General features: G+C 47.3%; 1 protein-coding gene across 2 annotated transcripts in view; it reads right to left on the bottom strand.

Annotated features, from left to right (window-relative positions):
• LIMK2 (LIM domain kinase 2) overlaps positions 1–24283 on the bottom strand; it is a 67456-nt gene that overhangs the window by 23456 nt on the left and 19717 nt on the right. The window contains exon 1 of one of the 2 annotated variants that reach the window (XM_038762334.1): positions 4940–5333. The exons of the other annotated variant lie outside the window; for it this stretch is intronic. Within the exon in view, the coding sequence (XP_038618262.1) occupies positions 4940–4992 (53 nt within the window). The 5' untranslated portion in view covers positions 4993–5333. Of the gene's footprint in view, positions 1–4939; positions 5334–24283 lie in introns of those variants that run through there. 2 annotated transcript variants of the gene reach the window in all.

Here is a 24283-nt window from a genome sequence, read left to right as displayed (position 1 = left end):
CCAGGTGCTTTTCCCACCGGACCAAGCTGCTTCTGCTGCACTTCTGGTTTGACACACGCCAAGCTGCGGTTCCCACATACCTGATGCAAAACGGAAAGGCAGAGGCTCTAGGAGTCTCACTGAGGATCCAACCTGACCCCTGAATTTGGGTGGGACCTGCCCAGACTATGAAGACTGGCAAAAACCCACCTCATGAGCTTACTGAGGCAAACACCGACTAGGCCTAAAGGAATCACTTGACTGTATTTATGGAGCGCTTACTGTATGCAGAGTCCTGTACTAAGTGATTGAAGAGCACAATTCCTAGAATTGGTAGGCACATTCCCTGCCCACAGTGAGCTTACAGCCTAAAGGGGGAAAGCTGCTGCCCATCAATAGAAAGTGCTAGATAAATAGTAAGCAGCTGATCTTATCTAGGTAGTTCTGTGGCTGTTCTTTCACCCCAGCCCTTAGTGCCTCGCACATAGTAAGCACTTAACAAATACCATAATTATTATTATTACTATTATTCACCTCTCTGCCAGTCCCTTCAGGTAAAAGCCAGCCATTTCTGAAAGGTTTGAGTACAAAAAAAGTAAAATCTCAGTCTTTGGAAATGAGAAAACGAGAGGTGAAGCAACTCCTAAGAGGCTTTAGACAACTGCTTTGAGTTTGCCAAATGAAGTGCATTGACAGCTGTTTAGGAGAAATACCCTCTCAGCAAGGAGAAGGGAGATCAGCAGGCCTCTACTAAACAATTCCAATCCCCAGCTCACTCCCCTCTGCTTCGGTGTAATCAACTTGGTTCAGGGTTTGTTTTTTTTTAAGTATTCAGGTACTGTACTAAGCACTGGGGTAGATCCAAGTTAATCAGGTTGGACACAGTCCCTGTCCCACATAGGGCTCACGATCTTAATCCCCATTTTACAGATGAAGTAACAAGCACAGAGAAGTCAAGTGACTTACCCAAGATCACAGACTAGACACGTGGCAGAGCTGAGACTAGAACCTAGGGCCTTCCCAGGCCCTTGCTCTATCCACTAGTCCACGCTGCTTCCCCAGGGTATTGCGCTTTTACTTCCCCCTTTGCATTCCCCGAAACCCAGGGCTTCCCCACGAAAGCCAGACAGGACTTGAGACCTGCCAGGGCAGCTGGGATTTCAGAAGCAGCTGGCTGAGCCTCACTCTGCAGAGCCCAGGAGTTACAGAGGAGGGTCAGCCCCCTGCCAAGGGCCTTCTTTACACTTGAAAGGAAGTTACTACCGATGGAAAACAAGCCCCACCTAAGCCTGGAATGATCCCATTCAGAAAAGCCCTGGGGACAGAAACCCCCTCTCCAATCGGAGGGTCCAAGGTGCAGGTAGGCCCCGGAGAGAATGGAAAAAAGAGTGGGGAAATGTTCCCTTCCACAGCAAAAAAAGGTAACCGCACGTGCCCCGACCCGATTCAGGGGGGGAAAATAGTCCAATATTGGGGTAATCTCTTCCTTTCAAGACCAAACATACCCACAGCACCGCACAGCCAAGCTAAAGCACTAGGGGAACTCCCTTCCCCCAGGGGAAGCTCAGCCCACAATGGAATACTCAGAGCACCTGGAGTTTCGTTTCAGGAATAAGAATGAAGACACAGAATACAAAGGTGCAGGACCCCCGGAGTTTCACTTCAGGAATAAGAATGAAGACAGAGATTACAAAGGTGAGGGCTCCTGGAGTTTCACTCTGGGAATAATAATAGGAATAAGAATATGGAGGGGCAGGCTCCCTCAAACCCCTTAGCAGGGCCCAGCCAGTGAGGATTTCCGCCCGGTAGAACTTTCCCTCAGCAATCTCTCCACACAGAAAAGAGCAAGTCCAGGCCAGGCAAAAATACAGTTGATTCTTCTAGGGCCAAGGGGAGGAAAGACTCCCAAGCTTAAATAAGATTCCCTTACTGGCCCCCTCACTCCCTTTTCTGGAGCCTGTGGGTGGGGAAACCCCATCATTAGTTGAGTTTATCAACCGATAGTCCCGTAACATTCATTGAGTGCCTACCATACGCAGAGAGAGCAACTGTACCAAATGCTTGGGCGAGTACACCGGAATTAGTAGGTATGATTTCAGTTGAAGGCCTTTCCAATCCAGTGGGAGAAACAGACACTCAAATATATTACAAATGCAGGAAGTAAACAGAGCAAACAAGAGCTACAGGCGGGAGGGAACGTGTTGTGAATCAGTGTTTAGATAGAAGTGCTGAAGTGGCAGTTGAGGGATCGAAAGTGCAGAGGTGCGAAATTCATTGGGAAAGCCGGGTTTGAAAACTGGTTGCACAGAATTGGGATATTTTTTTCCTTAAGGTATTTGGTAAGCACTTACTATGTGTCAGGCACTGTTTGAATCAGGTCGGACGCAGTCCCTGTCCCGCACGGGGCTCACGGTTTAAGTTAGGAGGGTAAACTTTATTCATATTAATGCCTGTCTCCCCATCTGGATTGTAGACTCGTTATGGGCAGAGAATGTGTCAGCTTAATTCTGTTGTACTCTCCCAAACATATAGTACAATGTTCTGCATATAGTAAGCACTCATTAAATGTGACTGATTGGAGAGTTATTTAATCCTCACTATACAGCTGAGGGAACTAATGCACAGAAGTTCAGCGACTTGCCTAAAGTCACAGAGCAAGCAATTGGCAGAGCCAGGATTAGATCCTCTGACTCCTACGATGGTTGGAGCATAACAATATTTGTTAAGCGCCTACTCTGTCAGACACTGTCCTAAGCGCTCAAGACAAGATAATCAGGTTCCATATGGGGCTCACAGTCTAAGTAAGAGGGAAAACAGGTATCCCCATTTCGTAGCTGAGGCATAGAGTAATTAAGTGAGTTGCCCGAGGTGACGCAGCAGCATGGCGTGGTGGATAGAGCTCGGGCCTGGAAGTCAGAAGGTCGTGGGTTCTAATCCCGACTCCACCACTTGCCTGCTGTGTGACCTTGGGCAACTCACTTGACTTCTCTGTGCCTCAGTTACCTCACCTGTAAAATGGGGATTAAGACTGTGAGCCCCACGTGGGGCAATCAATCAATCATATTTATTGAGCGCTTACTGTGTGCAGAGCACTGTACTAAGCGCTTGGTAAGTCCAAGTTGGCAACATATAGAGACAGTCCCTACCCAACAGTGAGCTCATAGTCTAAAAGGGGGAGACAGAGAACAAAACCAAACATACTAACAAAATAAAATAAATAGAATAGATATGTACAAGTAAAATAAATAAATAAATAGAGAAATACGTACAAACATATATACAGGTGCTGTGGGGAAGGGAAGGAAGTAAAATAAAGAGTAATAAATATGTACAAACATATATACAGGTGCTGTGAGGAAGGGAAGGAGGTAAGATGCGGGGGATGAGTCTGTCTCCAACCCAATTTGCTTATGCCCACCCCAGTGCTTCGTACAGTGCCTGGCACATAGTAAGCGCTTAACAAATACCATTATTAAATAGTGGGGTGGGAATTCGAACGCAGGTCCTCTTGCCTCCGAGGCCCGTGCCCTTTCTAGTAGGCCACGCAGTGATCCCGGGGATTGCTCCGAAACCTCCTCCTCGGACCGGCACCATCATCATCATCAATCGTATTTATTGAGCGCTAAACGCTTGGGAAGTACAAGTTGGCAACATATAGAGTCAGTCCCTACCCAACAGTGGGCGCTCAGTCTAAAAGGGGGAGACAGAGAACAAAACCAAACATACAAACAAAATAAAGTAAATAGAATAGATATGTACAAGTAAAATAGAGTAACAAATATGTACAAATATATATACATATATACAGGTGCTGTGGGGAAGGGAAGGAAGTAAAATAAAGAGTAATAAATATGTACAAACATATATACAGGTGCTGTGAGGAAGGGAAGGAGGTAAGATGGGGGGGATGAGTCTGTCTCCAACCCAATTTGCTTATGCCCACCCCAGTGCTTCGTACAGTGCCTGGCACATAGTAAGCGCTTAACAAATACCATTATTAAATGGCGGGGTGGGAATTCGAACGCAGGTCCTCTTGCCTCCGAGGCCCGTGCCCTTTCTAGTAGGCCACGCAGTGATCCCGGGGATTGCTCCGAAGCCTCCTCCTCGGAGCACCATCATCATCAATCGTATTTATTGCGCGCTAAGCGCTTGGGAAGTACAAGTTGGCAACATATAGAGACAGTCCCTACCCAACAGTGGGCTCACAGTCTAAAAGGGGGAGACAGAGAACAAAACCAAACATACAAACAAAATAAAGTAAATAGAATACATATGTACAAGTAAAATAGAGTAACAAATATGTACAAATATATATACATATATACAGGTGCTGTGGGGAAGGGAAGGAAGTAAAATAAAGAGTAATAAATATGTACAAACATATATACAGGTGCTGTGAGGAAGGGAAGGAGGTAAGATGGGGGGGATGAGTCTGTCTCCAACCCAATTTGCTTATGCCCACCCCAGTGCTTCGTACAGTGCCTGGCACATAGTAAGCGCTTAACAAATACCATTATTAAATGGCGGGGTGGGAATTCGAACGCAGGTCCTCTTGCCTCCGAGGCCCGTGCCCTTTCTAGTAGGCCACGCAGTGATCCCGGGGATTGCTCCGAAACCTCCTCCTCGGAGCACCATCATCATCATCATCAATCGTATTTATTGCGCGCTAAGCGCTTGGGAAGTACAAGTTGGCAACATATAGAGACAGTCCCTACCCAACAGTGGGCTCACAGTCTAAAAGGGGGAGACAGAGAACAAAACCAAACGTACTAACAAAATAGAGTAGATATGTACAAGCAAAATAGAGTAACAAATATGTACAAACATATATACAGGTGCTATGGGGAAGGGAAGGAGGTATGATGGGGGGGAAGTTACCAACCCGGGGGAGGTGGGCGCTTTAAAGGGAAGAGAAGGGGGGAGGGCGAGCAGGAGGATGGCAGGTCGGGGCGACACTCACCGAAAAGGATCTCTGGAAGTGAAGTAAGCCGGGACGGACAAGTAACTCCCCATCTTCGAGCACCGGCTCAACCGCAAACCTGGCCGGGAGAGCCTGAGCCCCGCTCCGGGCAGCCAGCATGGCCGTCCCGGGGATTCCCTTCACCTTTCCCGGCAGATGCTCACCTAGACTGGCCCTGGGGCCGCCGCCTTGCTCCGGCCCGCTGGGCTCTTTCTGGAGCCTTTCGGGGGCTCATGGCTGACCCCCCTGCTTTAAGGACCGATCCTCTCCTTGGGAGGGAGGGAGGGAGACGAGGGGAGGGGAGAGCCGCTACCCTTTCTAGACGACAGACATTCTTCGGCCGGGGCTGGCAGGGAACGGGAGGACCGCTGTCAACTGGGGCTTTTCTTCTCCGGGTCCACCCCTGAATGGGAAAGGGAGAGGAGGAGGAGGAGGAGGAGGGAGGAAGAGGAGGGGCTCTCCGGACAAGGGAGGTGTGTGGTTGGAGCAGCTATTAGGAAATAGACCTGATTGGGAAGGGGGAGGAGCTGGGATCCAGGGGGAGGCTCCGGGCGCAGACAATAAACTCTTATGTATATATGTTTGTACATATTTATTACTCTATTTATTTATTTATTTTACTTGTACATATCTATTCTATTTATTTTACTTTGTTAGTATGTTTGGTTTCGTTCTCTGTCTCCCCCTTTTAGGCTGTGAGCCCACTGTTGGGTAGGGACTGTCTCTATGTGTTGCCAATTTGGACTTCCCAAGCGCTCAGTCCAGTGCTCTGCACACGGTAAGCGCTCAATAAATACGGTTGATTGATTGATTGACTTCTAGACTGTGAGCCCGCTGTTGGGTAAGGGACTGTCTCTATGCGTTGCCGACTTGTACTTCCCTAGCGCTTAGTATAGTGGTCTGCACACAGTGAGCGCTCAGTAAATACGATTGATTGATTGGTCGTGGAGTGTTGGGGAAAAATGCCAGTCCGTTTGGGAAAGGTTAGGACGGGGTGGGAGAGGAGCGGGTTCTAATCCAGACCCCGCCACTTGTCCGCTGGGTGACCTTTGGCAAGTCGCTTCACTGGGCCTCAAGTTACCTCATCTGTAAAATGGGGAATTTGAGGCTAGGAGTCCCACGTGGCACAGGGACTGTGTCCAACCTGATTTGCTTGTATTCGTTCATTCAGTCATATTTATTGAGCACTTAATGTGTGCGGAGCACTGGACTACGCGCTTGGAAAGTACAGTTCAGCAACAGATTGAGACAATCCCTACCCAACAACGGGCTCACAGAGCTGTATCCACCCCAGTGCCCGGCCCACTGTAGCGCTTATCAAATATCATAATTATTATTATTACCTCGGCCCTGGATAATAATAATGATGACATTTATTAAGCGCTTACTATGAGCAAAGCACTGTTCTAAGCTCTGGGGAGGTTACAAGGTGATCAGGTTGTCCCACAGGAGGCTTACAGTCTTAGTCCCCATTTTACAGATGAGGTAACTGAGGCTAACTGAGGCCCAGAGAAGTTAACGGCTCAGTGGAAAGAGCCCGGGGTTTGGAGTCAGAGTTCATGGGTTCAAATCCCAGCTCCACCAATTGTCAGCTGTGTGACTTTGGGCAAGTCACTTAACTTCTCTGTGCCTCAGTTACCTCATCTGTAAAATGGGGATGAAGACTGTGAGCCCCCTGTGGGACAACCTGATCACCTTGTAACCTCCCCAGCGCTTAGAACAGTGCTTTGCACAGAGTAAGCACTTAATAAATGCCATTATTATTATTAAGTGACTTGCCCTAAGTCACGCAGTTGACAACTGGCGGAGCAGGGATTTGAACCCATGACCTCTGACTCCAAAGCCCGGGCTCTTTCCACTGAGCCACGTGGCTTCTCATCATCCCATGACCGGAAAGCTGCATTAAGATAATGCCCGGGGACCCTCTGGAAGGAGGGAGTTGGGATTCTCATTCAATTAAACCCCTGCAAACCCTTAAGAAGGAGGTGGGGGGGGGGGGGGGGTGTCCACATTCTGCAAGCAGGGGCAGCAAGAACTTTAATAATAATAATAATAATTGTGGTATTTGTTAAGGACTTACTGTATTAAGCACTAGGGTGGCTACAAGCTAATCAGGATGGACACAGTCTCCATCCCCATTTTACAGATGAGGTAACTGTTTTGTTTTGTTGTCTGCCTCCCGCTTCTAGACTATGAGCCTGTTGTTGGGTAGGGACCGTCTCCATATGTTGCTGACTTGTACTTCCCAAGCGCTTGGTACAGTGCTCTGCACATAGTAAGCGCTCAATAAATACGATTGAATGAATGAAGCACAGAAAAGTGACTTGCCCTGTGTCGCAAAACAGGTAAGCAGTGGGGCCAGGATTAGAACCCATGACCTTCTGGTTTCCAGGCCCATGCTCTAGCCACTATGCCACACTGCTTCTCGTTTCTGAGGACTGGAATCCTAACTTTTAACCACTAGTAAACAGTGTGGCTCAGTTGAAAGAGCCCGGGCTTGGGAGCCAGAGGTCATGAGTTCAAATTCCGGCTCTACCATTGTCTGGTGTGTGACATTGGGCAAGTCACTTAACTTCTCTGAGCCTCAGTGACCTCATCTGTAAAATGGGGATGAAGACAGTGAGCCCCACGTGGGGCAACCTGATCACCTTGTATCCCCCCCAGCGCTTAGAACAGTGCTTTGCACATAGTAAGCGCTTAACAAATGCCATCATTATTAGTAAACCACTGAAACCGACCCCGCAATGCAGAAGTCACTTCTCTGGGCCTCAGTTTGCTCATCTGTAATAAAATACCTATTCCCCCACCACAAGACAGAGCCCCATGCAGGACAGGTTCTGATCTGATTGTGTTTTCTCTACCCCAGTGCTTAGTACAATGTTTATCAGAGAATTTTGATCGGAACCAAGCCCTTTAGAAAAAATTTAAATTGTGATTTTTGCAGTGCTGCTCCTGACTGTGGGTTCGTTCATTCATTCATTCAATCGTATTTATTGAGTGCTTACTGTGTGCAGAGCACTGTACTAAGCGTTTGGGAAGTACAACTTGGCAACTTATAGAGACGGTCCCTACCCAACAGCGGGCTCACAGGCTAGAGGGGGGAGACAGACAACAAAACAAAACATATTAACAAAATAAAATAAATACAATAAATATGTACAAGTAAAATAGAGTAATAAATATGTACAAACATATATACATATATACAGGTGCTGTGGGGAGGGGAAGGAGGTAAGGCGGGGGAGGGGGTGAGGAAGGAGGGGGCTCAGTCTTGGAAGGCCTCCTGGAGGAGGTAAGCTCTCAGTAGGGCTTTCTAACCCCAGCTCCTCCACGTGTCTGCTGTGTGACTTTGGGCAAGTCACTTCACTTCTCTGGGCCTCAGTTCCCTCATCTGTAAAATGGGGTTTCAGACTGTGAGCCCTATGTGGGACAGTGACTGTGTCCAACCCGATTCGCCGTATCTACCCCCTGCACTTGGAACTGTGCCTGGCACATAGTAAGCACTCAACAAAAACCATTATTATTATCACCTCTAACATATTTATTTTAGAGGTGGAGAGTAATAATAACAATAGTCTCCCCTGGTTCCTTGGATCCCAAGGTCAAAGGATGATGCTACTATCTACACAGAGCTCTTGCCTTTTCCCTAGAAGTTTGAGGAAAGGTGTGGTACTCCGGTAATAAACGGCAGAAAAAATTGGGTGGGGAAGCTAGGTTGCTGTGAACTTGGTCTGAGAACCAAATGCTTCCCATTAAAAATAAGATAAATTAGATGGCAGTTTGGATCGGGTGGGGGAGAAGTCCTAAATTACGGTAGGAATTAGCAGAGAACTAATAATACAAAGCTGCCCAGGGCTGCCTGTAAAACCCCAATCAGCCCTGTGACTGTAACTCTTCCTGACACTTCACACAGCTCGGCTGGAAGCAGCAGGGCCGTGAGTCTGCGTCTAGGAATGTGCTCCCTTCTCCCACAATCCCAGTGTGTGTGTGTGTGTGTGTGTGTGAACTGAAGGGCTGCCGTCCTGCCGGCATTCTCATCTCAGAAACCTCCTGGTTGTCCAATCCGCAACACACAATGGATTCGAGGGAGACGGTCTCTCCGAAGCCCAGTTATGCAGCCTCATTGAAATCTCTGCCCTGGTAGAAAAGGCAGTCTCTTCTCTGAGCAACACTGCGTTCCCCAGGCCGAGTCCCCGTAACCCCCAGAAATTGCGTCTTCGGGAGAAACCTTTGAAGATTCGATCAACACATGAGATAAAGCAGTAAGTGAGCTGCTCTGCAAAAGTGGGCACGTCCTCCAAGCGTAACTTCAAAGTACTGAAAAATCAGATGGCAGGGCCTCTTGTGGGGTAACAGGAACAGGCTGTGATGGAGAATTCCTGGAGACCAACAGATCTATTTGCCATGAATGATAGCATCCAAAATGGTTGCTGGGCTAAAGTGTGGGGGCACCTGGGGGAAGGGAGGAAAAACTTGAACTCAGGTCCCAAGAGGAAGCCACAGCCTTGATGCAGTTGTCACTGCCACTTCCAGGTCCAACCCTCTTGGTAATCTCATTCTTCCCACACTGCAGAGGCAAGGGCTGACGGGAGAATGGGAGTTTTGGTGGGGGGTGGAGGGGAGGGAGATTAGGGGGAGAGAGAGAAGCCTAGGTTGGCAACACAAGTTTCCAGAACAGCCTCTATTAACAATAATAATATCGAAAGTATTTATTAAGCATTTTTTATAGCATTTATTAAGCGCTTACTATGTGCAAAGCACTGTTCTAAGCGCTGGGGAGGTTACAAGGTGATCAGTTTGTCCCACAGGGGGCTCACAGTCTTCATCCCCATTTTACAGATGAGGAAACTGAAGCCCAGAGAAGTGAAGTGACTTGCCCAAAGTCACACGGCTGACAAGTGGCGGAGCCGGGATTTGAACCCCTGACCTCTGACTCCAAAGCCCGTGCTCTTTCCATTGAGCCACGCTGCTTTTCTCTTTTATTATACGACAAGCACTGTGCTGTGTGTTAGGGTGGATGGAACACAGTCCCTGTCTGACAGGTGGCTCAAGGTCTAAGCACCCTTCCAAAAAATTAGTTGCATCACTGAATCAAAAGTGCCATGGCCACCTCATTCATTCATTTAATCATATTTATTGAGCGCTTACTGTGTGCAGAGCACTGTACTAAGTGCTTGGGAAGTACAAATCAGCAACATATAGAGACGGTCCCTACCCAAAAATGGGCTCACAGTCTAGAAGGGGGAGACAGACAACAAAACAAGTAGGCAGGTGTCAATACCATCAGAATAAATAGAATTATAGCTATACTCACATCATTAATAAATACAGTAATAAACGTACAAATACAAGTGCTGTGGGGAGGGGAAGGAGGTAGGGCAGAGGGAGGGAGGGGGGCGATGGGAAGGGAAGGAGGAGAAGAAAGGGGGGGGCTCAGGCTGGGAAGCCCTCCTGGAGGAGGTGAGCTCTCAGTAGGGCTTTGAAGGGAGGAAGAGAACTAGTTTGGCAGATGTGTGGAGGGAGGACATTCCAGGCCAGAGGTCAACGGCGGGACAGGTGAGAACAAGGCACAGTGAGGAGGTTAGCGGCAGAAGAGTGGAGTGTGCGGGCTGGGCTGTAGAAGGAGAGAAGGGAGGTGAGGTAGGAGGGGGCGAGGTGATGGACAGCTCTGAAGCCAAGAGTGAGGAGTTTTTGCTTGATTCGAAGGTTGATAGGCAACCACTGGAGATTTTTAAGGAGGGGAGTGACATGCCCAGAGCATTTCTGTACAAAGGTAATCTGGGCAGCAGAGTGAAGTATAGACTGAACCAGGGAAATAAGCAGTTGCCCACCTCCTCCCATGGTCACAGCCGTACACTATTATGCTGACCAGAATGGGTTAGCATGCCACCCACTATGTGTCTACCAGAATGGATCAGTATGCCACCTTTTGGGGACACACCCAAGTCAATCATATTTACTGAGCACTTACCGTGTGCAGAACACTGTACTAAGTCCTTGGAAGAGTACAAAATAACATTTGGTAGACAAGTTCGCTGCCCAAAATGAGCTTACAGCCTAGACAATCAGCCAATCATATTTATTGAGTGCTTACTGCACATAGTAAGCGCTCAATAAATACGATTGATTACTGTGTGCACAACATTGTACTAAGCTCTTGGGAGTGTACCATATAACAATAAACAGACACATGCCATTCATTCACTCATTCAGGCATTCATTCTATCGTATTTATTGAGCGCTTGCTGGGAGCAGCACACTGTACTAAGTGCTTAGCAGAGTACAAAATAAGACACATTCCCTGCCCACAACGAGCTTACAGTCTAGACATTAATATAAATTATGGCTATGTTCACAAGTGCTATGGGGGTGGGACAGGCGAGTAAAGGGAGTGAATCAGGGTTAAGCAGGGTTAAGAAGGGAATGGGAGAAGAGGAAATGAGGGCTTATGGAAGGCCTCTTGGAGGAGATGTGCCATCAATAAGGCTTTGAAGGTGGGCAGAGGTCCAGACCAGAGGCAGCAGCTGCCACATCCAATTTTTTAAAGCAAAAAAATCACAAAGTATCTGAATTTATGCTGGATACAGGTTATTTGTTGGGTTGCCTCCTCTCTGGCACTAATTTCCACCTCCAGTCTTCCCTGGGTTTGCCCTGTAGTCCGTCCCCTATGCAGGTGACAAGTCCCAACGGTATTCCTGCCTCTCACACACCACCTCTTCTCTCGCCCCAACAAAGGCCCATGCCATTCAGTCTGGCCTTGAAGGACTAAACCGGCAATCCTATTCTAGAAGTGGGGCTCTGCCCCTGGAATTTAGTCCCAAGGAGCTTGCTCTCTCTGGCCCAAGTTCTTCACGGGACCACAGTGACAATTCCGACTAGGAGAAAATGACTTCAGCGATCCTCAGACAATTACAGCCCTGATAAAAAAGGCTTCGGAGGTGCTAATCTACGGCATATTTCACAAGTCTGAAACCTGGTCTGGGGCCAAACCACCTGACTCTTTTGAACTGGCTGAGAAACCTGCCTTGAAGTCATCTGGAAGAGACTGCTCTCTCCCCTGCAGGGAGAATGCCAACAAGACCAGCAGCCTGAAACACCAGTGGAACTTTGGCCCCCTCAAATCCAGGGCCTGTTTCTCTAATGAAGTCACTTAACTTCCCTGTGCCTCAGTCACCTCATCTGTAAAGTGGGGATTAAAAGTGTGAGCCCCAGGTGGGACAACCTGATTACCTAGAGAGGCAGCGTGGCTTAGTGCAGAGAGCAGGGGCTTGGGAGTCAGAGGACGTGGGTTCTGATCCCGGCTCCGCCACTTGTCTGCGGGGGGACCTTGGGAAAATCACTTATCTTCTCTGTGCCTCAGTTACCTCATCTGTAAAATGGGGATTAAGACGGTAAGCCTCACATGGGACAACCTGATTACCCTGTATCTACCCCAGCATCATCATCAATTGTATTTATTGAGCACTTACTGTGTGCAGAGCACTGTACTAAGCGCTTGGGAAGTACAAATTGGCAACATATAGAGACAGTCCCTGCTCAACAGTGGGCTTACAGTCTAAAAGGGGGAGACAGAGAACAAAACCAAACATACTAACAAAATAAAATAAATAGAATAGATATGTACAAGTAAAATAAATAGAGTAATAAATATGTACAAACATATATACATACATACAGGTGCTGTGGGGAAGGGAAGGAGGTAAGATGGGGGGATGGAGAGGAGGGAAGGGGCTCAGTCTGGGAAGGTCTCCTGGAGGAGGTGAGCTCTCAGGAGGGCCTTGAAGGGAAGAAGAGAGCTAGCTTGGTGAATGGGCAGAGGGAGGGCATTCCAGGCCCGGGGGTTGCTTAGAACAGTGCTTGGCACATAGTAAGCACTTAACAAATACCATAATTGTTAGTATTAATGAGGCCCATTTGGTCCAATGGTAACTGTCTGGTTTCCCCAGAGCTGGTTCTGGCCATTATCTCATTAACAGTATATTTGTGAATGGTGTGGCTCAGTCAACATAACCTGAGGCCACGTTCTTCTCTCCTTCCTTCCCCACCCCCCTTCTCTTCCCCTCGCTCTGTGCGTTGGGAGGGGTCGCAGCGGCGTCGGGGCAAGGGAGAGGGAAACCGGAAAAGATCGTCTCACAGGCCCGCAACCTTGGTGTCACCCTCGACTCCGCTCTCTCCTTCACCCCTCACATCCAAGCCGTCACCAAAACCTGCCGTTCTCAGCTCCACAACATTGCCAAGATCCGCCCTTTCCTCTCCATCCCAACCGCTACCCTGCTCATTCAAGCTCTCATCCTATCCCGTCTGGACTACTGCATCAGCCTTCTCTCTGATCTCCCATCCTCGTGTCTCTCTCCACTTCAATCCACACTTCATGCTGCTGCCCGGATTATCTTTGTCCAGAAATGCTCTGGGCATGTCACTCCCCTCCTCAAAAATCTCCAGTGGCTACCAATCAACCTACACATCAGGCAGAAACTCCTCATCCCGGGCTTCAAGGCTGTCCATCACCTCGCCCCCTCCTACCTCACCTCCCTTCTCTCCTTCTACAGCCCAGTCGGCACCCTCCGCTCCTCCACCGCTGATCTCCTCACCGTACCTCGTTCTCGCCTGTCCCGCCATCAACCCCCGGCCCACGTCATCCCCCGGGCCTGGAATGCCCTCCCTCTGCCCATCTGCCAAGCTAGCTCTCTTCCTCCCTTCAAGGCCCTGCTGAGAGCTCACCTCCTCCAGGAGGCCTTCCCAGACTGAGCCCCTTCCTTCCTCTCCCCCTCGTTCCCCTCTCCATCCCCCATCTTACCTCCTTCCCTTCCCCACAGCACCTGTATATATGTATATATGTTTGTACATATTTATTACTCTATTTATTTATTTATTTTATTTGTACATATCTATTCTATTTTATTTTGTTAGTATGTTTGGTTTTGTTCTCTGTCTTCCCATTTTAGACTGTGAGCCCACTGTTGGGTAGGGACTGTCTCTATATGTTGCCAATTTGTACTTCCCAAGCGCTTAGTACAGTGCTCTGCACATAGTAAGCGCTCAATAAATACGATTGATGATGATGATGATGATTGGGATTGGAGGCTAGAAAGGCCTCACTAGTCAGGTCACACAATAACCACATGCTGTACTGGGGCCCCCCAGTGGCCAGCAGATCCTCAAACCCTGATTTGGACTTGGAGGTTGAATGGATTCTGATCCATCCATTCGTTCATTCAATCCTATTTATTAAGCACTTACTGTGCGCACCGTACTAAGCGAGGCAGTGTGGCATCTACATCTCTGCCCCTGCTCTCTCCCCCTCTCTCCAGGCTCGCATCTCCTCCTGCCTTCAGGACATCTCCATCTGGATGTCTGCCCGCCACCTAAAACTCAACATGTCCAAGACTGAACTCCTCGTCTTCCCTCCCAAACCCTGCCCTCTCCCTGACTTTCCCATCTCTGTTGACGGCACTACCATCCTTCCCGTCTCACAAGCCCGCAAACTTGGTGTCATCCTCGACTCCGCTCTCTCGTTCACCCCTCACATCCAAGCCGTCACCAAAACCTGCTGGTCTCAGCTCCGCAACACCGCCAAGATCCGCCCTTTCCTCTCCATCCAAACCGCTACCCTGCTCGTTCAAGCTCTCATCCTATCCCGTCTGGACTACTGCATCAGCCTTCTCTCTGATCTCCCATCCTCATGTCTCTCCCCACTTCAATCCATACTTCATGCTGCTGCCCGGATTGTCTTTGTCCAGAAACGCTCTGGGCATGTTACTCCCCTCCTCAAAAATCTCCAGTGGCTACCAATCAATCTGCGCATCAGGCAGAAACTCCTCACCCTGGGCTTCAAGGCTGTCCATCACCTCGCCCCCTCCTACCTCACCTCCCTTCTCTCCTTCTCCAGCCTAGCCCGCACCCTCCGCTCCTCTGCCACTAATCTCCTCACCGTGCCTCGTTTTCACCTGTCCCGCCATCGACCCCCAGCCCACATCCTCCCCCAGGCCTGGAACACCCCCCCTCTGCCCATCCGCCAAGCTAGCTCTCTTCCTCCCTTCAAGGCCCTACTGAGAGCTCACCTCCTCCAGGAGGCCTTCCCAGACTGAGCCCCTTCCTTCCTCTCCCCCCTCGTCCCCCTCTCCATCCCCCCATCTTACCTCCTTCCCTTCCCCACAGCACCTGTATATATGTATATGTTTGTACATATTTATTACTCTATTTATTTATTTATTTTACTTGTACATATCTATTCTATTTATTTGATTTTGTTAGTATGTTTGGTTTTGTTCTCTGTCTCCCCCTTTTAGACTGTGAGCCCACTGGTGGGTAGGGACTGTCTCTATATGTTGCCAACTTGGACTTCCCAAGCACTTAGTACAGTGCTCTGCACACAGTAAGCGCTCAATAAATACGATTGATTGAGAATGCACAGGCATGGGAGTCAGAGGACGTGGGTTCTAATCCCGGCTCCACACTTGTCTGCTGTGTGACCCTGGGCAAATCACTTATCTTAGAGCCCCGGCTTTGGAGTCAGAGGTCATGCGTTCAAATCCCAGCTCCGCTAATTGTCAGCTGTGTGACTTTGGGCAAGTCACAACTTCTCTGTGCCTCAGTTACCTCATCTGTAAAATGGGAATTAAGACTGTGAGCCCCCTGTGGGACAACCCAATCACCTTGTAACCTCCCCAGCGCTTAGAACAGTGCTTTGCACATAGTAAGCATTTAATAAATGCCATCATTATTATTATCTTCTCTGTGCCTCAGTTACCTCATATGTAAAATGGGGATTAAGACTGTGAGCCCCATGTGGGACAGGGACTGTGTCCAACCTGATTAGCTTGGATCTACCCCAGAGCTTGACACATAGTAAGCAGTTAATACTATTATTATTATTAACAAATATCCATTAAAATTTTTTAAAAAGAAGTCAGAAGGAAGGAATAGGAAGTCCCCTCATCTATCACTGCTCTTTGGGGGAATCCAAGGCTGTGGGAGCTGAGGTTAGGTTTCTCCATGGTGGTTTGTAGTTACAGGAACTGGTATGGGGGCCAGGAATCTTGTGAATCAGTGTTTCAGGATCCCACATCTAAGATCCCTGCAGTCATTAGTGAATCCCTGGGTTGCAGAGACGACTTGGAACTGCAATGGCTGAAATCTCAAGTCATAAAAAGATAACGAATATTTACTGAGTCCTCTAGACTGTAAGGTATATTTGTTATATAGTACTCTCCCAAGCACTTAGTACAGTGCTCTGTAATAGTAATAATAATTGTGGTATTTGTTAAGCTCTTACTATGGGCCAGGCAGCATATCAGGTTGGACACAGTCCCTGTCCTACATGGGGTTTACAGTCTCAATCCCCATTTTACAGATGAGGTAACTGAGGCTCAGAGAAGTGAAATGACTTGTCTAAGGTCACACAGCAGACATGTGGCGGAACCGGAGTTAGAGCCTTCTGACTCTCAGGCCTGGGCTCTATCCACTATACCATGCTGCTTCTCTTGTACACTTACTGTATATAGTAATGATGATGATAATGATGGCATTTATTAAGCGCTTACTATGTGCAAAGCACTGTTCTAAGCGCCGGGGTGGTTACAAGGTGATCAGGTTGTCCCACAGGGGGCTCACAGTCTTAATCCCCATTTTACAGATGAGGTAACTGAGGCCCAGAGAATAATAATAATAATAATAATGATGATGGCATTTATTAAGCGCTTACTATGTACAAAGCACTGTTCTAAGCGCTGGGGTGGTTACAAGGTGATCAGGTTGTCCCACAGGGGGCTCACAGTCTTCATCCCCATTTTACAGATGAGGTAACTGAGGCCCAGAGAAGTGAAGTGACTTGCCCAAAGTTACACAGCTGACAACTGGCAGAGCCGGGATTTGAACCCATGACCTCTGACTCCCAAGCCCATGCTCTTTCCACTGAGCCACGCTGCTTCTCTGTAAGTCAATAAATATGCCTGATTGATTGCCCACAGAGTTTTAGCACTTGGAGTAGAAATTTACAGATTAATAATTCCTTCCTAAACCTAGGAGAATGATTAGAGTTTGGAGCAACATTTATATGGGTGAAAATTTTTCTCATTTACCAAAAAAAAAAAAAAAACCTCAGTAACAGACTGTGAGCCCGCTGTTGGGTAGGGACCGTCTCTATATGTTGCCAACTTGTACTTCCCAAGCGCTTAATACAGTGCTCTGCACACAGTAAGCGCTCAATAAATATGATCGAATGAATGAATGAACAGTGGGATCATTTCCTCCCTACAAACGGGTACTTTTCACTATCTTGGGTGAGTGGCTGAATGTATGACTTTGGCTAAATATCCCGGCTCCTTATTACCTCCTTTCCCAGCTCCAGGATCCCCCAAAATGCCAGTCCTTTTGACTTCCCATTGTCACTCACAACAAATCCAACATCGAGTCTACTTGTCTACTGTGTGAACTTGGGCAAGTCACTTCAATCCTCTGTACCTCAGTTCCCCCATCTGTAAAATAGGGATTAAGACTGTGAGCCCCACATGGGACAGGGACTGTGTTCAACCTGACAAACCTGTATCTACTCCAGAGTTTAGTACAGTGCCTGGCACACAGTAAGTGCTTAACAAATACCACCATCATCATCACAGATATGGTGCAGAACAGCATAGCTGCATCCAGTGTTTAGAACAGTGCTTGGCACATAGTAAGCGCCTAACAGTACCGTTATTATTAGCTAATAAAGGCAAAAAACAGGATATTGTGAGGGAAAATAAGGTTTTGGTTTGGTTTTGTTTGGTTTTGTTCTCTGTCTCCCCCTTTTAGACTGTGAGCCCACTGTTGGGTAGGGACTGTCTCTATATGTTGCCAATTTGTACTTCCCAAGCGCTTAGTACAGTGCTCTGCACACAGTAAGCACTCAATAAATATGATTGATGATGATGAAAATAAGGTACCCTGCTTATCAACAGAAGTTTCCAGTCTATCAGTGATATTTGAGGGCTTACTGAATGCAGAGCACTGTACTAAGCACTCAGGAGAGTACAATAATAATATTAAGGGTATTTGTTACAATAATGTGGTATATATAAACCATACGCCCAAGGAGCAAATACTCTAGTGAGTATATATATGCTGTCTAAGCATTTTCAGTGGGTCAAAGCTTGAAAGAGAAGACAAGAGTAAAGTAATCAAAGCCAATCACATACAAGGGGATTGGTAGTCCTCAGTTTTGCGAATAAAGGGATAGCGTGTACGATTCATCAATCAATCAATCAGTTGTATTTATTGAGTGCTTATTGCAAGCAGAGCCCTGTATTAAGTGCTTGGGAGGACACATTCCCTGCCCACGAGCTAACAGACTAGAGGACGAGCTTGCATCTTCTCCTAGGCCTGAGAAGTAGGAAAACTTGGCTGTCTTCTAGCACTGACTTAAGTTCACCTCCAAATAACTGGGCTGGGTGAAACATCAGAGGAAAACAGCCAACAGAAAGATACCCAGACAGCTGTCGTATGGTGAGGTGAAACTGGAAAACTAAAAGCAAGGCTGGTAGATATGTTTTAATAATAATAACAATGATGGCATTTGTTAAGTGCTTACTACATGCAAAGCACTGTTCTAAGCACTGGGATGAAGGTAATCAGGGTGTCCCACGTAGGGCTCACAGACTTCATCCCATTTTACAGATGAGGGAACTAAGGCCCGGAGAAGTTAAGTGACTTGCCCAAAGTCACACAACTGACAAGTGGCAGAAGTGGGATTAGAACCTACAAACTCCCAAGCCCGGGCTCTCTCCACAAAGCCACGCTGCTTCTCCAGCCAAAAGTGAAACAGAGCCTCAGACAATGTTGCATTCCATCTGAGAAGCAGTGCCACAGAGGAACAAGCATGGTGTCCTGCAATTAAGACAGGAGTGGCTTTTTTCAAGCAGAAATATCATAGGAATGAGACGAAGATAAACAGTGTCAGGTGTTGCAAAGCATCAACACAACGGCATAACCAGGAACAGTCTTTGTAGGCCCGTGGTATAGGTGGGATGGTGGGTCTTGCATTGGCCTTTTCAGGACACTCACAGCTGGTGCATCATCATCAGTTTTGAGCATGGGACTAATCTTGGAGATGAATGGGGTTCTCAAGCCGCACTCTCACATTAGTGAAGATGCCAGAGGGTTTTGCTATAAATTAGACCATTTCTGCAAAAAGCTAGCCCTCCATCCCTGCCCCTCTCTCATTCACTCCACTCTATCTGAGCAAAGTATTTTCTGGTCCTCATATCCAGTTATAATAATAGTGGTATTTGTTAAGCGCTTACTATGTGCCCGGTGCTGTTCTAAGCGCTGGAGTAAATACAAGGTTATCAGGCTGTCCCACGTGGGGCTTACAGTCTTAATCCTCAAAAATCTCCAGTGGCTACCAATCAATCTGCGCATCAGGCAGAAACTCCTCACCCTGGGCTTCAAGGCTGTCCATCACTTTGCCCCCTCCTACCTCACCTCCCTTCTCTCCTTCTCCAGCCCACCCCACACCCTCCGCTCCTCCACCGCTAATCTCCTCACCGTACCTCGTTCTCGCCTGTCCCGCCATTGACCCCCGGCCCACATCATCCCCCGGGCCTGGAATGCCCTCCCTCTGCCCATCCGCCAAGCTAGCTCTCTTCCTCCCTTCAAGGCCCTACTGAGAGCTCACCTCCTCCAGGAGGCCTTCCCAGACTGAGCCCCTTCCTTCCTCTCCCCCTCATTCCCCTCTCCATCCCGTCTTACCTCCTTCCCTTCCCCACAGCACCTGTATATATGTATATGTTTGTACATATTTATTACTCTATTTATTTTACTTGTACATATCTATTCTATTTATTTTGTTAATATGTTTGGTTTTGTTCTCTGTCTCCCCATCCTAGACTGTGAGCCCACTATTGGGTAGGGACTGTCTCTATATGTTGCCAACTTGTGCTTCCCAAGCGCTTAGTACAGTGCTCTGCACACAGTAAGCGCTCAATAAATACGATTGATTGATTAATCTCCATTTTAATCAGTGAGGTAGCAAGCACAGAGAAATTAAGTGACTTGCCCAAAGTCACACAGCTGTCAAGTGGCGGAGCTGGGATTAGAACCCACGACCTCTGACTCCCAAGCCTGTGCTCTTGCCACTAATAATAATAATGATGGCATTTGTTAAGCGCTTACTATGTGCAAAGCACAGTTCTAAGTGCTGGGGAGGTTACAAGGCAATCAGGTTGTCCCAAGTGGGCTCACAGTCTTAATCCCCATTTTACAGATGAGGTAACTGAAGCACAGGGAAGTTAAGTGACTTGCCCAAAGTCACACAGCTGACAATTGGCAGAGCCAGGATTTGAACCCATGACCTCTGACTCCAAAGCCCGTGCTCTTTCCACTGAGCCACGATGCTGCTTCCCACTATTGCACCTTCCTTCTGGTACACCTCTTTAGTCCTCATCACTAAATTATAACTCCCAATTCCTTCAGTCTCTACTCAAGTCTCCACCGGTTCCACCACTTGTCAGCTGTGTGACTTTGGGCAAGTCACTTAACTTCTCTGTGCCTCAGTTCCCTCATCTGTAAAATGGGGATTAAGACTGTGAGCCCTACATGGGACAACCTCATCTCCTTGTGTTCCCCCCAGCGCTTAGAACAGTGCTTTGCACATAGTAAGCGCTTAACAAATACCAACATTATTATTATTATTATCACCTTGTAAACTCCCCAGCGCTTAGAACAGTGCTTTGCACATAGTAAGCGCTTAATAAATGCCATTATTATTATTATTATTATTACTTAGGGAAGAAGTGTGGACTACTGGATAGAGCACAGGCCTGGGAGTTGGAAGGACCTGGGAGTTGGAAGGACTTGTCTGCTTTGTGATCTTGGGCAAGTCACATCTTCTCTGTGCCTCAGTTACCTCATCTATAAAAGGGAGATTAAGACTGCGAGCCCCAAGAGGGATAGGGACTGTGTTCAACCTGATTAGCTTTTATCTGCCCCAGTGCTTAAAACAGTGCTTGGCACAGAGTAAGCACTTAACAAATACCATCATCATTATCATCAATAAAACTCACCTCCTTCACAAAGTCTTCCGAGAATAATCCAATTTATCAGGTCCATTCTTCTTTTAATAAATCCATGTATGCTCCCTTTTTTATGGCATTTGTTAAGTGCCTACTAAGTGCCAGGCACCGTACAAGGCTCTGGGATAGACACAAGCTAAGCCGGTTGGACACGGCCCATATCCCACATGGGGTTCACAGTCTTAATCGATGAGGTAACTGAGGCACAGAAAAGTTAAGTGACTTACCCAAGGTCACACAGTAGACAAGTGGTAGATCCAGGATTAGAACTCATGACCTTCTGTCTCCCAGGTCCACACTCTATCCACTAGGGCATGCTGCTTCCTACTTCTGGGTGCAAATATATATGAAACAGGATTACCTCAGTATGAGGGGTGCATTCCCTTCCAGGTCCTAAAAAAGGTACATTACCTTGTCGCGGCAGCCTCAATGGTGCCTGCAGTGGAAGAAGCAGTTTATTTTCCTACCAGCTCCTGCCACTGCTATTCCACTTCTTGCTCAGCTCCTGGAAGGGGTGAGAGCTTTTGGGAAGTCCAACAAGAAATCGAGCAGCAGCAGCAGCAAGAGAAGGTTGAAAAACATCTACAACTGCTGCCTCCACCACCGTCTTCTCCTCCACACAAAGAGATCAACAAGAGGAGGAGCATTAGCCAAGAAGAGGCAAATGGCTATAGAAATTGTTGCTGCTGTGGCCACTGATACAAGCATCGTGGCTACTTCACCCTGCAATGTGGCCTTGTGGAAAAATCGCGGGCCTTGGAGTCAGAGGCCTGTGTTCCAATCCAGGCTCTGCCACTTACCTGCTGTGCGCTTAACATCTCGGTGACTCAGTTCCCTCATCTGCAAAATGGGGATTCAATACTAGTTCTCCCTCCTGCTTAGACTGTGAGCCCCATGCGGAACCTGATTACCTCATACCTACCCCAGTGCTTAGTGCTTAAACACCACAATTATTATTATTATTACTGTTATTCCAGCTGCAGTAGACATGCATGTGACACTGTCAGCCTTTGGAGTTCCATTCATGCCAGATCCTCTCTTTGCTATCCGCTCTTTGGTACAACTTTGCTACCTGTCACCTCCACTTCATCAAACATTAGCATTTGTTGAGTGCCTACAATGCTGTACTAGGTGCTTGGGAGGGCATAAAAGAATTAGAAGACACTATCCCTGCCCTCAAGGAGTTTACAATCTATTAAGAGGGAGACAGATGCTAAAATAATTTAAAGACAGGAATAAGAAGGAAAAATTCACATGCAAATGATTAAGTAATAAGATATAATAATAGCAGTGGCTATGTTAAGCGCTTAGATGTGCCGAGCACTATTCTAAGCGCTAAGGTAGATTTAAGATAATCAGGTCCCACATGAGGCTCAAAGTCTAAGTAGGAGGGAGAACAGGTATTGAATCCCCATTATGCAGATGAGGGAACTGAGGTACTGAGAAGTTAAATGACTTGCCCCAGGTCACTGAGCAGACGTGGCTAAACCTGGATTTGAGCCCAGGTCCTCTGACTCCCAAGCCCACGCTCTTTCCACAAGGCGAGACTGCTTCTCGTAGACCATGCTGCTTCTCGTGAGGTACAAAAATCAATTTCTATAGAACTACAGGTAGTTGTGAGTATATAAGTGCACTGTTGGTGCAGAAGTCCTGCGGTGAAAACAGTGGGGGAAAATATAAGCTGGGAAGGAGAGAAACTAGTTGGAGGTGGCCTCCATCCTCCACTCTCCATCCTCCTGCACACTGCCTAAGTCCCCTTCTTTCACTATCTTTCATTATTCTTCTTGTAGTTCCCAAGCGCTTAGTACAGTGCTCTGCACACAGTAAGCACTCAATAAATATGATTGATTGATTGATTCACTAACCCTTGTATAAACCTGTACAGATCCATTCACTCATTCAATCAATCGTATTTATTGAGCACTTACTGTGTGCAGAGCACTGTACTAAGCACTTGGAAAGTACAACTTGGCAACAGATACAGTCCTTATCCAAAAATGGGCTCACAGATGGCTGCCTACGGATAACTCTGTATCTTTGAAATTCCCTAAATTGCAAGCTTCTAGAGGCCAGGGAGTACACTTTCTAAATTCTTTCTGGAACTGCAATGCACACGGGGACAAAATGAGTTAACTGATGTGAGCACTTTGGAAAACTAAAAACATTTACAAAATTCAAGGGACCGTCATCATTATTATTACTGGACACAACCGTTGGGCAAGAACCCAGGTCTGTTTTCTGAAGGAATTTTCTGGTGGAAAATTAATTTGGAAGTTTAAATCCACACAGGGCACACCTTCATTTTGATGGCTGCCTTACAATAACGGGGTCTGCACGATGCTTGGGAGCCATTTACCACTAGTCTTGTTACAGAGCCCACCGGAGGAATCCCGAATCGAGCTCACCACCTTGAGAGAGATGGCTTTTCAGTCTTTTATTGTCTCCTCACTTTGCTGCCCCTCAGAGACCAGGCTGGCAACAGGGCAAGGAGAACAGTACAGAGCAACACGTACCAACCTACGTGCCTCCTTAGCTCAGCAGGCAGTGCGTCAGTCTCATAATCTGAAGGTCCTCAGAGAGGGCAAGGCTTTAGAGAAGCAGCATGGCTCAGTGGAAAGAGTGTGGGCTTGGGAGTCAGAGGTTATGGGTTCAAATCCCGGCTCCACCACGTGTCAGCTGTATGACCTTGGGCAAGTCACTTAACTTCTCTGTGCCTCAGTTACCTCATCTGTAAAATGGGGATTAAGACTGTGAGCCCCACGTGGGACAACCTGATCACCTTGTATCCCCCTCCCCCAGAGCTTAGAACAGTGCTTTGCACATAGTAAGCGCTTAAAAAATACCATCATCATTATTATTATTATTATTACTAATCAGGAAGCCTCCTGGACCAATCAGGAGGAGAGCAGGAGGATGCAATCTTACAAGGTGAAAAACAAAAAACAAAAAATCTCTGCCCATGTGTGATGTCACTGTGATACTTTTTGGTCCTTTCGTCCTGAATTGTGACAAAAAGTAGTTGTAGCAAATACCCCTATTGTTAGCTAATGAGCCAGACTCCATTAGAGCAGTAAGAAACATGGGGATTCTGCAAAATTTTTTACAGTCTGACATTAAATTTGCCCAGTCACGTGCACACTGAGTCAATAAAAGGCCTACAACTTAACCCCTCTTCTAACTTGAACCAATTTTCTTCTGTGCTTTCCCTGACATTTTTCCCAGGCACACCCCTGACAAGAGAATCTGACACAAGTCCCCTTGTTTCCTCAGCAAAACCAAATAATTACGCATTAAA

Source organism: Tachyglossus aculeatus, chromosome 21 (assembly GCF_015852505.1).
Source record: "Tachyglossus aculeatus isolate mTacAcu1 chromosome 21, mTacAcu1.pri, whole genome shotgun sequence".
In the NCBI taxonomy this organism is placed as follows: domain Eukaryota; kingdom Metazoa; phylum Chordata; class Mammalia; order Monotremata; family Tachyglossidae; genus Tachyglossus; species Tachyglossus aculeatus.
The sequence above is the reverse complement of the archived record's forward strand: the minus strand, read 5'-3'. Positions and strand labels throughout refer to the sequence as shown.